Genomic DNA, 12,915 nt, shown 5'->3' with positions numbered 1-12,915 from the left:
CTATCGCAAATGTTAATTCTTTCTTTTAAAAAATTACGACGAACGAACTTCCATCTGTCAATAAAAAGCGCAAGATAAGAGATCAACTGGAATGTATTTTCTTTCAACGATACTTTTTCGAAACTAATTCTCGAAATGGAAAGTCCACGTGAACTTTTCCGCCAGAAGAGACTACTCGATGCAAGAAATATATTCAGGAACATTTTCCTGCGATGAAAAATTTCCTAAGACAAAGTACGAAGTATAAAAGAAAGACGACCCACGTGAATTCCTTTCGAGTTATCTAAGTTATCTAAAAAAGTTTTCCTTTCGATAGAGCAAACCGAAAGACAATTCCCTGGTGAAAAATTGCACGTTGCTCTTCTCTTTTTCTTATTTCTTTCCTCGTAACGAACCTTATTCAAGGTAGGGAAACCGTGACCTTAGTTTTGTGCCGAAAAATGTTTGATACATTTACTGCACGATGGAAATGTATTTTCCAAATTGCCCAGAAAACGCAGCACCTCAAGTCGATCATTTTCGTATTAAACGTCTGGAAAGATCATATACGTATTTCTATTTTGGTTACAGAAATTCCGATGTATTTTAGCTCCATACGTATATATCTTAAGAAAAGCTATTACCATCGTCGTTGAAATTTGGTTTTGTTACTTGAAACACCTGCCGATATTTATGACACGCTATAAATCATTACATATTTTCTGTATTGGATACGTAGTTATTTTACTAATTCCTCGAAAGAATCCTCTTTCGTAATTAACGTTTAAATATCACGATCGTCGTTTAATAACAGCAGAGTACTTTCCATCTCCAAGACAAAACGTAAAATTATTTTTAACGCGTTCGCAACTTCAACAATCCTCTTCGCAAGTAACATTCCCTCAAATACCACTGCTCTTACAAATCTCACAAAGCTCACGACTTCCTCAAACAAAATACCATTGTTCATACGAAATCTTTAAAATTCACCTTACACGATACTATACGTACGAAAAAAAAACGAAAGAACACTCACAAATAAAACGTTAAAATCAGTCTCACTTGCCTCAAACTCCTTCGCCACTACGCCGTAATCCGCTCTTCCACACAAAATATCTCATTTCCTGGCAACAGCAACGCGACTAATCCGTGTGAAAGTGCATACGCATAAAAGAAGCAACAAATCACTGCCAGGAATGAGCCTGCTGGTACGCAAAGTTCGCTGGAATCCGAAGGCAACGGGAGGCGGAACGCAACCCTTCTTTCCGATCAGGCCGTTGAAGTCACCGATACTTCCGATAGCTGATACAGCGCATCGTGTCCTCGTGGCCGTTGCTGGAAGGGGTGCCGGCTGGTGGTGGGGGTGGCCACCCTTGCGTTTCTGCGGCTGGTTTGACCGCGCGGCCGCGCCGTGGCGCCACCGTACAGCCTGCGCGGCGGACGTCCCTTGGCGCCGCGCCGCTCAACTTTTGTCCAACCGTAAGTGGCTGGCGGCCGCGTGAGACGCTCGCCTTCGCGCATCGCGATGCGACACGTTGCCATTGAACGCACTCACCGGACGCTCGTTCCACGCGACAATCCGTCACCGCGAGAAAACTACGGATTTCGATGAACGAACGAACGAAGAGGATACACGGCCACGGACAATAGTTTCGCCGGGGTGGAAAAGTGCGTGGCTGGAGGGATGACTGCGAGGGCTGCAGGAGCCGAGCGTTCGAGTTAGTCTCGGCCAGAACACAGGCCCAGTAGGATCTACGTGCACGCACTGGAGCCGCGTACGGTGCGTGGACTAAGGAAACCGAGGGTTAGGAGAGCCTCCCCACCCCTTCACTGGCCGCGATCGCGAGTTTCGCATGCGACGATTATTGTGCCACGACCAACGGACCGCTGCGAGTGCACAGGTGATTGTTTGTGCTAATTATTGTGCTGTGAACTGTGTTCCCCATCGCGATTTCGCAGCAAGGTCGACGTTATCGCGAGAATATGTTTAGTTTTCGTTTCTATTCGTTGTTATCGTGTCTGGCGTGAAGGAAATGCAATTGGTAGCCCTTTGATCGCGATCTCGCAGCATCTTCAGCCAGTTCACGCGCACGCACGTGCAGCCGTGCCCTCGGATTATCTGAAAGCCGAAACGCGACCGGCTCGAACGTGACCATCGGACGGATTCCTGATCGTCGCTTGCTCGACTCTATCTCGACCGGTCAACCAACTCGGCCTCGACAGAGAGAAAAAGGAACGCGGAGAACCCGAGAACCGAGTGATAGCGCCTAGCTGACTGTTAGAATCTAGCCGGCGTTCTTGGCCAGCATCGAGCTACGCCGCAGAGCTGATTAAGTCCTAAGAAACTGCGAACCAGCAAATCAACTTGAAAATACCACTGTCGTTCATCTCATCGTTGTTTTCGAATCGTTCGTGTCGCTCGTCGATTCGGATATTCTTCTCGAGTATTCTTCGGTGGTATCCTTTGAAAATTCGTCCTCGTGAAGTGATTCGTGCGACGATTTTGTACGTTGAATCTCTTCTATTTGAAATACATTTTTGTGCAAGGAATAGCTCGTACATGGTACAGAGGAATTTGCAATGAATATTCCTTGGAAGAGAAATTTTTGCAGAGGGACGCTTGTGACAGTTTAGAATTGATCGTCGAAATGTTTCGTCTGGAAAGAAAATTTGACGAATTTTCCGCTTGGGACTGCTCTAGTCCGGGGAATATTTCTGTGGTTCTCGTGGAGGACAATTTTATTTGATTCGGTTCTCGTCGATTCAGCTTGTCGCTGAAAGGAAATAAAAATTTGTTGCGTTCTAAGAGACTGTAATCCAAGTCGTTGATTTTTTGCAATGGTAGTGATTGGAAATTTCGTTGGAAGAAAATTCGTTAATCTCCCGAAGAACGTCTCGTAACATCCATGCGAATTTTTTGAAACTTCCTGCTTTAAAATACTTTTCACCAAGTGCACCACATGCTCGGTCAGTTTAATTGCAAACAATCTTCCTCAAGAACTTGCCTCGGAGTGACCTCTCGCCTCTAACGAATTCGTCGAAAGTAACCGAATTTTCCTCCAAAAATTCAGTGATTCTACATTCCTGACAGTTCTTCGAGTAACGAATTCCTCTACGAACTTCTCTAAAAACGTCGCTCTCCTCTTCAAAACGTTCGACACGCTCAAAATTAAAGAGAACAGATCAAATTTGAATCAATTCAAAAACCGTGTTTCCTTGCGCTATTAGCTTTCTTCTAGAAACGTCAAACCGAGATAATACAATTTTTCTACAAAAGCATCCCTAAAACGTGTTCTCCAGCGCAACAAACCAGTGCATCGTCGAAGATTACGCGCACCAATGAAAAATCTCATCGTCGTGTTCTTCGAGTCTGCCGCTGCGGACAGAAAAGCTCGGCTCGGAACCCCCGTTTCGCGTGCAGCAACCCCGCGTGCAGCGATCGTCTTATCCGACGAAAAAAAATCCGCGCCATGTCCCTGAGCGCGGCTCTTGAACTTAGTAGTGTTGTGCGCATCCTTCGCTCGCCTGAAGATATTGTTACAATCGCCCTCGAATAGCGTCGCGTTGCTTTTCGAACGGGGGTCGCGACGCGAGGGGCCGCGGGGGCTGTCGTTTATCGTCGACCAGTATATTGAGTAGCGTGCGACCGCGAGAAGAAAGCGAGTCCAGGTGCTGCGACCAGCGAAATTCCACCGGCGAGACAGTCATCCAGATTCGCCATTTCCATCGCTTCTTTTTTCTTCCATCCGCCAGCTAACCACCCCTTTCTTCGGCCAGCTCATGGTCAGCTTCGAATCTTTTTCCCCCCTGGCTTTCTTTTTTCTTTCTGATAGATGTGCCCGATATTGATCGAACAGCGCGTCTACGCTCCACTTTTGCTGCAACGTATTTCAGTGGTGGATGATGTTTTCGAGTATTTTGTGAGTGATAGGTGTTTAGGTTGGTTAGGGTGGTTGACGATAAGGGGGTGTAAGGGACTATTCAGTGCTTAACAGGCTTAGCAAAACGATATTCCCGCGCAGTGTGTGTGAACCATTTGATGGAAGACGTTCTTCGGTGCAACGTATGTAATGGAGAACGTAATGAAAGATACTAGTGCGGTTTTGTGAAAATGTTTCTTTTCTGTTACTCTTCGGTGGACATTGAAAAGTGAGAAGGAAAATTCGAGATTATTATACTCGATACCTTCAGACTACCACTAGGTACTTGTACAAGGTAAAGAACACACGAGAGAAATTATTTTAGCAAATACTGTTACATATGGGTAGAAGAATTTTCGCAATAATTCGCAATCGGTTTCATTAATATCTTCGAGGTATTTCTTCGAATTCGAATATTTGTTATCTCGTTGTTTTCTTTCCCGTTATCGAGTTATCGCGGAATAGAGAAATTCCTCATCGGCGATTTCTTCGTCGATTTTTCGTCGGTTTTCGGTGACTTTCGAGGGGAGAGACGAGCTGGTTTCTCGGAGGCGAGCCGCGTGGAATTCCACGTCTTACAATTCCAAGACGTCGCGATTCATTGGCGCGGGGATCGTTACGAAATTCGCGGCAACAATGTGTTGCGCTCGGTCGGCGAAGACGCGTGATGGCGATGCACGCGGCGCGTGTACGCGCACGCCGGTCCGCGTTGACAAACTAATCCCTGCGTTATATCGGGTGATCGTAAAGCACGCGGTGACAAGTCAACAGCCGCGTAGTATTTTCGTGGGCGGCTGCGACGAATTTTCGCGACGCGTTTCGCGAATGCCGACTGTGTCTCGTCGAATACGCGGCGCACGTATACACGTTCGCCGGCAGAAATTTCTCCCTATGCCATCTCTGGATCGAGCAACGACCGTTTCGCCTCCTCCATCCGAGAAATTCGACGTTTTGTCATTTCTATAATTCCTTTGCAATTTGCCTTGCGGTTAATTTCGACGTGTTACCAATTTCGAAACATATGGAAGAGCAAGTTGAGAAATGTTCATTCTAACGAGCGTTTTTATAAATTTCGATAAATTCTATATCGAGAAATTGCGTTAAGCGGTTCAAAATTTGCCCATCGAGAGTCGTTTATATTTCGTTCTGCTGCGTGAAGAGTATTTTGCATATTTGGATAATTCGTTCAAAAATTCGCATTTAACGATTATTATACCGATTGCTATCTACATCCTTTTTATCGCATAAGAACAACCATTTTTTCTGTATTGCGTGTTCTCATTTCGGACAGCTTTTCGTCAATCATTCGCAGACGCAATAATTTTGCTCGTTTATTTCGCTCGCTCCACATTAATTAACACGCTTCCTCCGTTAATAGGCAACAATTTTCATCAAAATTTACCAACCAAACGTAATCGTTCTTCCTCCCTAAAAATTCCAATTCTCGTTCAATTCTTAGACCAGCGAATTTTCTACAACTTGGCTGAATTTTTTTCCCTCGTTTTCTTATTTCCGCCAAGTTTCCTCAGCTCGAGTTTATCGACGAATAGACTGCCCGATGAAATCCTCGTCCGAAATGGGCAATTTTCGAACAAAACTCGGACGTGAAACATCGATGATTCCATGACACGGGAAATCGATGAGCCGAAAGGCATAGCAACAAGTAAGCGGCGTTGGTGGCGTGAATCGAGTTACAGTTGTTTTCGTTTCCGCGTCAACAGCGACTATCATCCACCAGCGATGATTAACTCGTGTAACCGGCGAACGCCGCGGAAATTAAAGTTGCATTATCCAGGACCCGGCGCCAGTTAACTCGACTGTCACGAAGTGTGCTTAACACGGTAACGCGGATTAACGCGTTCGCCGGAAGCCGCGCGTCTTTCACGGTTTGCGGTAATCGGGGGACGTTGCTTCGACGATCGTTTCATCCGTCAGATTCTTCGATTTTCCGCCAACCTTCGACAGAACTGCCATCTTTTCCTTCAACGAGTATTTTATTTTTCCCTAAAAAATGATTGCAGTATTTTTGAGAATGTACATTCTCGGTGTTTTATAAATCTTGAGGACACCATTGTGATGTAAAGTTGTGACGAAACTTGCCAAGTTTGAAACACACAATGGTGGTTGATGGAAGAGGGTAAGTGGTTGGAGTTTTTTTCGAAAGTTTTCATTAGCGTTGCTGCACTATCGCTTCTTCAGGATTTCATTTGGTTATAGGATTTCTTAGTACACGTTGTTTGATTCGAAATTGTAATTGGAATTATCTAGGAATTTAATTGCAGGCAAGTTTTTCTTCGTATTGAGAATATTGATCTCGCCTCAAGTTTAGATCTACTGTTATCCTTCATTCGTGTCAAGTTTAATTAACTCTGCTGAACGACAAATTTCAAACGTTGCTATAATCATTGGCCACCGACTCGAATCTCCTCGTAGTTGTCTTAGAAAATACGTACCGTATCGTGACATGTTTCGTACGTACTTGGCCACGTATTTTCCACTCGACGAATCAACTTCTTCGTCAAAATCTTTATCACAGATCATCGAAATTGTTTTGTATATTTTCTGAAAGTATCATAGCCAAATTACAGTCGTATCGAGTGCGTTAGGATACCAACAGAGATACGAGTTGGTGCAAGAACACAGTGTAATCAAAGTTACTCGCACGTCGTTGAGATTCCCGGAAACCAGGAATTCTGTGGTAACCGAAAGTTAGTAAGAAACTATTACGATCTGAATTTCGACCATTCCACATGTAAGAAATTTCAAACAATTCGCAATTTTCATTTTCAACTCGATTACAAAATACTTTATTTTAGAAATAAAGGCAGTGAATTCTCGCAAGAAGCTGGGCTGTCGCGTGTGTTCCCATTTCGCTAATCACAATGCGTAAATAACGCAAATAACGCACGCTTTCGCGGTGTTCCTATCGACCTCGTGTTCTCCTGCGTTCCGTTGTCCGCGACTTTTATTTTCGGTGAAAATCGTTGTCGACGCCAGAAACGCGAGGGGAGCACAGGCTTAAACGTTCGACCCTTTCGCCGTGGCGTAATCTCCGCGAGCATTCGCCGTACACGTGTTGAACCATTGCCCTGAATTTTGAGAAAGTTCCACGTCCAACTAATAGTTTTCAATTATCACGCGTGAATTTCAGCAACGATAGAAAGACAAAGAAAAGGAAAAAAGTGACGTGTATATCGTGGAAAAAACTAGTCTCGTACCCTCGTGGCCTGTGATCGATATCGCTCGTCGGAAGAGATTCTCCATAAACAAATCGTAAAGGAAAGAAACGTTCTGGCAGAGACGTTCAAGCGCAAGCGGTCGCTTCGAGCTAGTAAATTCAGGCGAAGAACGACTCTTGTATCGGAAAGTTGACTGCGACATGGAGTCAGTTGAGAAGCAGAAGGGGCAAAGGGCCGGAGATCGCGGTATTCCGTGGCGAAGGGGTCGAAGAAGAAAAAAAGATGGAGGGCGTCGTGTCGGTGGCAGGGCTGCGCTTCGAAAAAAAAGCCCGGTGGTGCTGGCGCATCGGTAACCCCTTCGAAACTCGATCACACCTCGTTCTGGTGTGGCCGAACGTCTGAAAATCGTAACGGCGCTCGCAACAAAGGTAACGCTCAGTCACCAACGAGCAATCGAAGGGTTACTGTCTGCGGGGCGGTCGGGTGGGTTGATGGGGCGTGTGGAGGGTGGGTAAGGGGATAGGGGGACCACCGCGGACCAAGGGACTGGGGGTTTCGATGGTGCGGAGAAAGAGCGGGGGGATGACGAGGGGGGCGAAAATAAGAAACATAGATACAAAGAGGAGGGAGACGTCGGGAGAAAAAGAGGAAGGAAAGAAGAAGGGAACCGACGATCGGCAGGGGTTGGAGAAAAGGGCGGTCGGGGAGCTGAAAATATGAGATCCGCTCTGGTAGGGACCACCTAGCCAGCCTCCGGTCCTTTCCGTGGCGTCTCCCTTCTCCGCGCAGCTTATCCCCACCGCGACCACGCTCTCCTCTGAACGCGAGGGCCGCGAAGGAGAGTGGGAGAACCGGGCGGCGTGGGATTGGGCAGCCGGTGGGCCGGCCGACCCCCACCACGCCGTCCGTGCTCCGCCCAATCCCCTCTAGCGGCCGTGCACCTCCTCCAGACATCGCATCGGTCGTTCGGTAGCTCTTAGTTTCAGGTTAGGAGCCTGCTAGGACGGGTCTCGTACTCTCTTCCTGAAGTCAGCCGTGAGAAGAGACGTGACGAGACGAGACGAGGGCGAGACGAGGGAAAAACCGGAGCCAGTGAAGTGTGACCGCGTGCAGTGTACCTATATGTTTGTCGGTTTTTCCGCGCGAGTGTGGGTGTGATGCCGCCGCGAGTAGTAAGAGCAGCAGCAGCACGACGACGACGGGCAGCCTGACGTCCGGCCTGAATCCAGATTCGAAGAACACCTGGTGCCGAGAGCCAGGAGCGTACGTCGATGACTTTGGTGAACTCGGAAGGGACATTGTGCGATTTCGTGTGACCGTGGGGCCAGTGTGTGGTGCGACGGGTCCAGTGTGTTCCGGGACAGTGTCCGGGACTAAGGAACAGGAAGAGACGGTAGCGACGGGCCCGCCGGCCGAGGCGTGCGCCCCAGGAGGCGTCGGCGGCGCCGGCAAACCAAGGGGAACAGTTTTGGGCCCGGCGGAGAAGTTCGAAGCCGTCAAAGTGGCTTCGTCACTGGGCCTCCAGGGGCCTTCAGCGCCGATAGGGGCCCAACTACTGGCTACTGGCGGTTCGGAGGATGCACCGTCCGTGTACCACGCGAATCTGCTAGCCAGCAGCAACGCGTCCGTGCTCCAGCAGCCCGTTCTAGCCAGCCTGAACACGCCGGCACTGGCCAGCATGCAGGCCTCTGCGGAGGCCAACTCGCTGGACATTCAGGCCATGCAGTCCATGGACTGGCTGTTCAAGAAGGAGCGTATATACCTGCTCGCCCAGTTCTGGCAACAGGTAAGTGCTCGACGTGCGTCATCTCGTGTTTTCTGTGATCCTCTCTTCTATCTTGGTACGCGCGTGTGTATACCATCAGTGTCGTCAGAAACAGATATTATACAGCAGCGACCCTCTGCACCCTCGAACGTGTTCGCTCGAGTCGATCGCCTCTAACCACCCAAGGGAAACGCTCCGTTTCCAGCTGCACAGTCCCCGGTTTACCGCGGACACTTGTAGCTTCCGGGCCCGGTGGAGCGCGACAACCATAAATGTGATTGTGACTCGGGGCCCAAGTGTGTGATCGCAACGTCAAACCTTGCAATTATCGTCATCGGGATAAGAAATCGTGCGGTGACAGTGTAGCTGACAGTTGAAATTCCCATCAGCCATAGCAACCATGGAAATTTACCATTTTTTAGTGACTAGCAATTAGTAAAGGAATATTTAGTGATTAGAAAGGATCGATCGTGATGTGCAGATTCTCAAGTCAAATTTTCAAATCGAATCACGTTGCCGTCAGTCTTTCCACTGATAATTGCCGGTCAGGTTCCCGGCCACTTGGCCGACCCCGAGTTTCAACGAGGGTGCGAGGGTGGCGAAGTTTCCCCGGCACTTGCTGTTTCGAGGATAGTTCAGCGATTTAGGGGATGGCTTGACCGACTTGCGGCAAAGTGGCCCACATACAGTGGTTGACAACCTCATTTTCTTTCTGCATAGCGTATGTAAAGAAATGGTCGTGCTGCTATGTGTAGGCAATCGAGAAGTGTCACTTTCGCCATAGGAGGACGTTGTACTTTTTCTATAGTCGTAGCCTATCATCGAGAATCTTTCGGCGAACGAATTTCAGCCTCGGGAAAAATGATACTTTCCTTGGTCAGTTTCGTCAAACCCTTTGTGCGAAGAATTAATTATAATTATTTATTTGTTGATAATATTAAATATTTGCCTATCCGTGTATCTCGAAAGGTGACAGAAGCGTCTAAATTTCGTACATTTCTAACGAACGTGAATCGAAAGAAATTCAAAGGAGCAGAATCTTATAGAAAATATCCAGAGCAAGTGAAACAAATCTCTCGTTTGGTCGCGACCATAAAAATACGAATCTGTATAAACATTCGCCGTGTAGTCATAAAGATACTGGTTTCGTCTTAAAATCGACTTAAAATCGGCTATCAACGATAGAGATCGTTGTATGCAAGTGTTTGTCAGTTATAGCTGGTTGAAAGAAGTTTGAAAAAAATTGCAATTGTCAGAGGTGTGTTGGTCGTTTGAAAGAGACGATAGTCCGCATAAACGAACTGACATAGAAGCATTTCCTAGTTCCGCTGGTTTATCGACTGACACGTGAGAGACATTTTTACAAGCTGTTCTTGATTTTGCATATCTTGGACAAGACAGGCCGACGATATTTTCTAAACGTTTGGAACACGAAGCGGGTTAATCTACGAAATTAACGGAAGCGTAATTATACAAATTTTCTGTCCGTTGTATCGAACCGAGGCTTATCATCGTCAGTGATTTTCTTTTTAAAGTGTGTTCGAGCCGCGCTACTTATGGCAAAACTCGTTCCGCCATCAATTTCTTTATTTCACGCGAACCTGTAACGCGAATAAATGCGGTTATTTATTTACCTTGCACCACGAACCAGCGAGAAGAGACGCGATACAAAGTTGACAGCTCTGCACATCTCCTGCTATTTCCTGACAGTTAATATTTTATACGAAACGCAGAAGCTTCTTCTTCTTACGACCAATCAAAATATACATATTCAGAATTTTTCGTCGTTATTATGGAAATACTGTTTAGAATTAATGAATTCCCTGGTCCATGAAGCCTATCATCTACATACTTAATTATCTTTGAATTCCTAGGCCCATGAATTATCGTGTAATCATCTTGGAATATAATTGAATTATATAGCTACATTAGTCAATTATAAATTTCACGTTTAGATGACACACGGCTAATATATGCGCGTGAAAATACGTTGGAAACGTGATTTAAATTATTTTCTTCCAAGTTTAAGTACGTTCGCTTGGTCGTTAAAAATCTCTGTGTTGGAAACTAAATTTTTCGAAAATCACACGTCACGTGTTTTCCTAGTATTTCAGTTTATTAACCCGTTCTATGTTAGGGAACGTTCACCTGGAAAACTCCGCTACGCGTAACTTATCTTTCCCTAAATTTAAACATAATATCGCGTTCGGTATTCAAAATCTTGAAAAGTAATTTCTTCGAAAATACACTTGATGTATCTCTCGTTATATTCGAGTGGCTATGTCATTGCTTCTATCGACAGAAAACGTCTATCTCGATAAGCTGTCGATGTTACCAGTTATCTCTGAAAAATTACCAACAACGGAAAGAAGAATAAAACACTAAATTACAAAGAATAATACGTCGCGCGTATGTTATAGGTTGAGGTTGACTGTAAACTGGCGACGATCTTCTCTCATAGCGTTGGTGCCGGTCGGCTAGATGCTCCCGATAAAATACGACCGCTTAATAACGCGCGAACTAGTCCCGTACCGGTACAAGATTACAAGCTAACCGGGTCGCCACTATTAATGCCACATAGTTTCATAATTATGTATATTGATTAGGCCGCGGGTTAACGACGCCGGAACGTGGCTCGAATGCCCGGAAAGTGGAAGACTCGTCGCGTTCACCAGTTTCCATTGTTCGCACGCGTGCTCCTCCAACTTGTCGACGTACCGTCGTCTCTGTCGTTCGTTTTTAACAGCTGCTTGGAAATTTTACACGTCGATATTTGTGAAACGCGGAGACAATTATTGGCAAAGCTTGTCGTCACGTCCCCTTTCCCGACTTAATTCGCTCGGACGTAATCGCAATAGACGCGGTGCAGAAAGGTCGTAGTGAGAGGATCGATGAAGCGGTATAACCTGCTGACACGTTTCGGAGGAAAGTGAAAACGCCAAAAGCCAACCCGCTCGTCGTTCAACCGTCGACCGTGATTAAACCGTGGTCAGGCAATCTCACGATTTTCCCAGCTATTCTTTCAGGGTGAAACGAACATTCTTTCGTGGAGTAGCGAGCGGTGACTCAGTCAACGGTTTCGGTTTCTTGGAACGCTGACAGCCGTACTCCGATGACATATGCATGATTTGACGATGTTGCGTGAAAACGGAACATTTTTCGTCGATATGTAATGGCTGATTGAAGAAATGTTGACTTACTATCGAGAAATAGGACGAATTAATAAAGTCGTTTTAAGGATTAAATATCGTTTCTGTTTGTCGTAAGACAAATACATAATTTGTTTATATTTTTGAGATTAACTTTCCGATCTTCTAGAATATATCAAATCTCGAATTAGATTGTACCGTTTATTTTTGGAGGTTTGCTAAAGGTGGTAAAATTATTGTTGTAGCAACACTCTAACGATACTCTAACGTTATCAACAGACGAGGTGAGGCAAGATTCTGTAAGAAGCATTATTTTCTACAAATTTATTGTCCATTATGGAAAATCTGACTTCTCTGTTATAACCTACAATTAGATGCGTATCATTAACCATGAAAAATTTCAATTTTCCGCGGATAACATTATACGTGTTCATCGAAAGATGATCGAAGAACGGTATCTCTTACGGTAATTTATAAAAAAAAAAAAAATACTTCTACTCGTAGCGTAGAGCATAGAAAAATTGCTCCATCACATTGATATCTAATCTCGTGAGAATCGATTCTCCTATCGATCGTTATCCTATCCTGTACAAACTTTCCCATATTTTTGCCTCGATCGTAGCTACGCATCAGCCACAGACGAATAATTGGAAAATTAGAAACGCGCGTCGAAGCAGTGTGTCGATCGACGGTGATTCCAGAATCGACGCGCTCGTTAAGAAATTCCTGCTGGCTCGTCCGTCAGTCAGGCAAAAATATGCCCGTCTCGCGAGGATTGATTTACGCGGGCGGCCAAAAGCGAGGTCACGCCGCACGTTTCCCGATTTTTAACGAAACTCTTCTCCTCCTCCTCCTCCCCCTCCCTCCTACTCCACTTCTCCCGTCATCTTCCCGTGGTGGAGTTAGGCGAATGCGTGATTCAG

The 12,915-nt window shown here is 45.9% G+C and overlaps 1 protein-coding gene across 7 annotated transcripts in view; it reads left to right on the top strand.

Moving 5' to 3' along the window:
• The first annotated feature begins 1,502 nt into the window (after positions 1-1,502).
• Positions 1,503-12,915, top strand: part of LOC117232608 (homeobox protein cut) — a 164,382-nt gene continuing 152,969 nt past the window's right edge. For 3 of the 7 annotated variants that reach the window (XM_033492098.1, XM_033492116.1, XM_033492079.1), the window contains exons 1-2: positions 1,505-1,880; positions 8,052-8,864. In XM_033492098.1, coding sequence (XP_033347989.1) covers positions 8,757-8,864 — 108 coding nt within the window. In that variant the 5' untranslated portion in view covers positions 1,505-1,880; positions 8,052-8,756. Of the gene's footprint in view, positions 1,881-8,051; positions 8,865-12,915 lie in introns of all 7 variants that reach the window. The other 4 variants (XM_033492133.1, XM_033492126.1, XM_033492107.1 and 1 more) reach the window with 3 other exon arrangements.

Source organism: Bombus vosnesenskii, unplaced genomic scaffold (assembly GCF_011952255.1).
Source record: "Bombus vosnesenskii isolate JDL3184/JDL3185 unplaced genomic scaffold, Bvos_JDL3184-5_v1.1 scf7180000013263, whole genome shotgun sequence".
In the NCBI taxonomy this organism is placed as follows: Eukaryota; Metazoa; Arthropoda; class Insecta; order Hymenoptera; family Apidae; genus Bombus; species Bombus vosnesenskii.
This window is presented reverse-complemented; position numbering and strand designations above follow the sequence as displayed.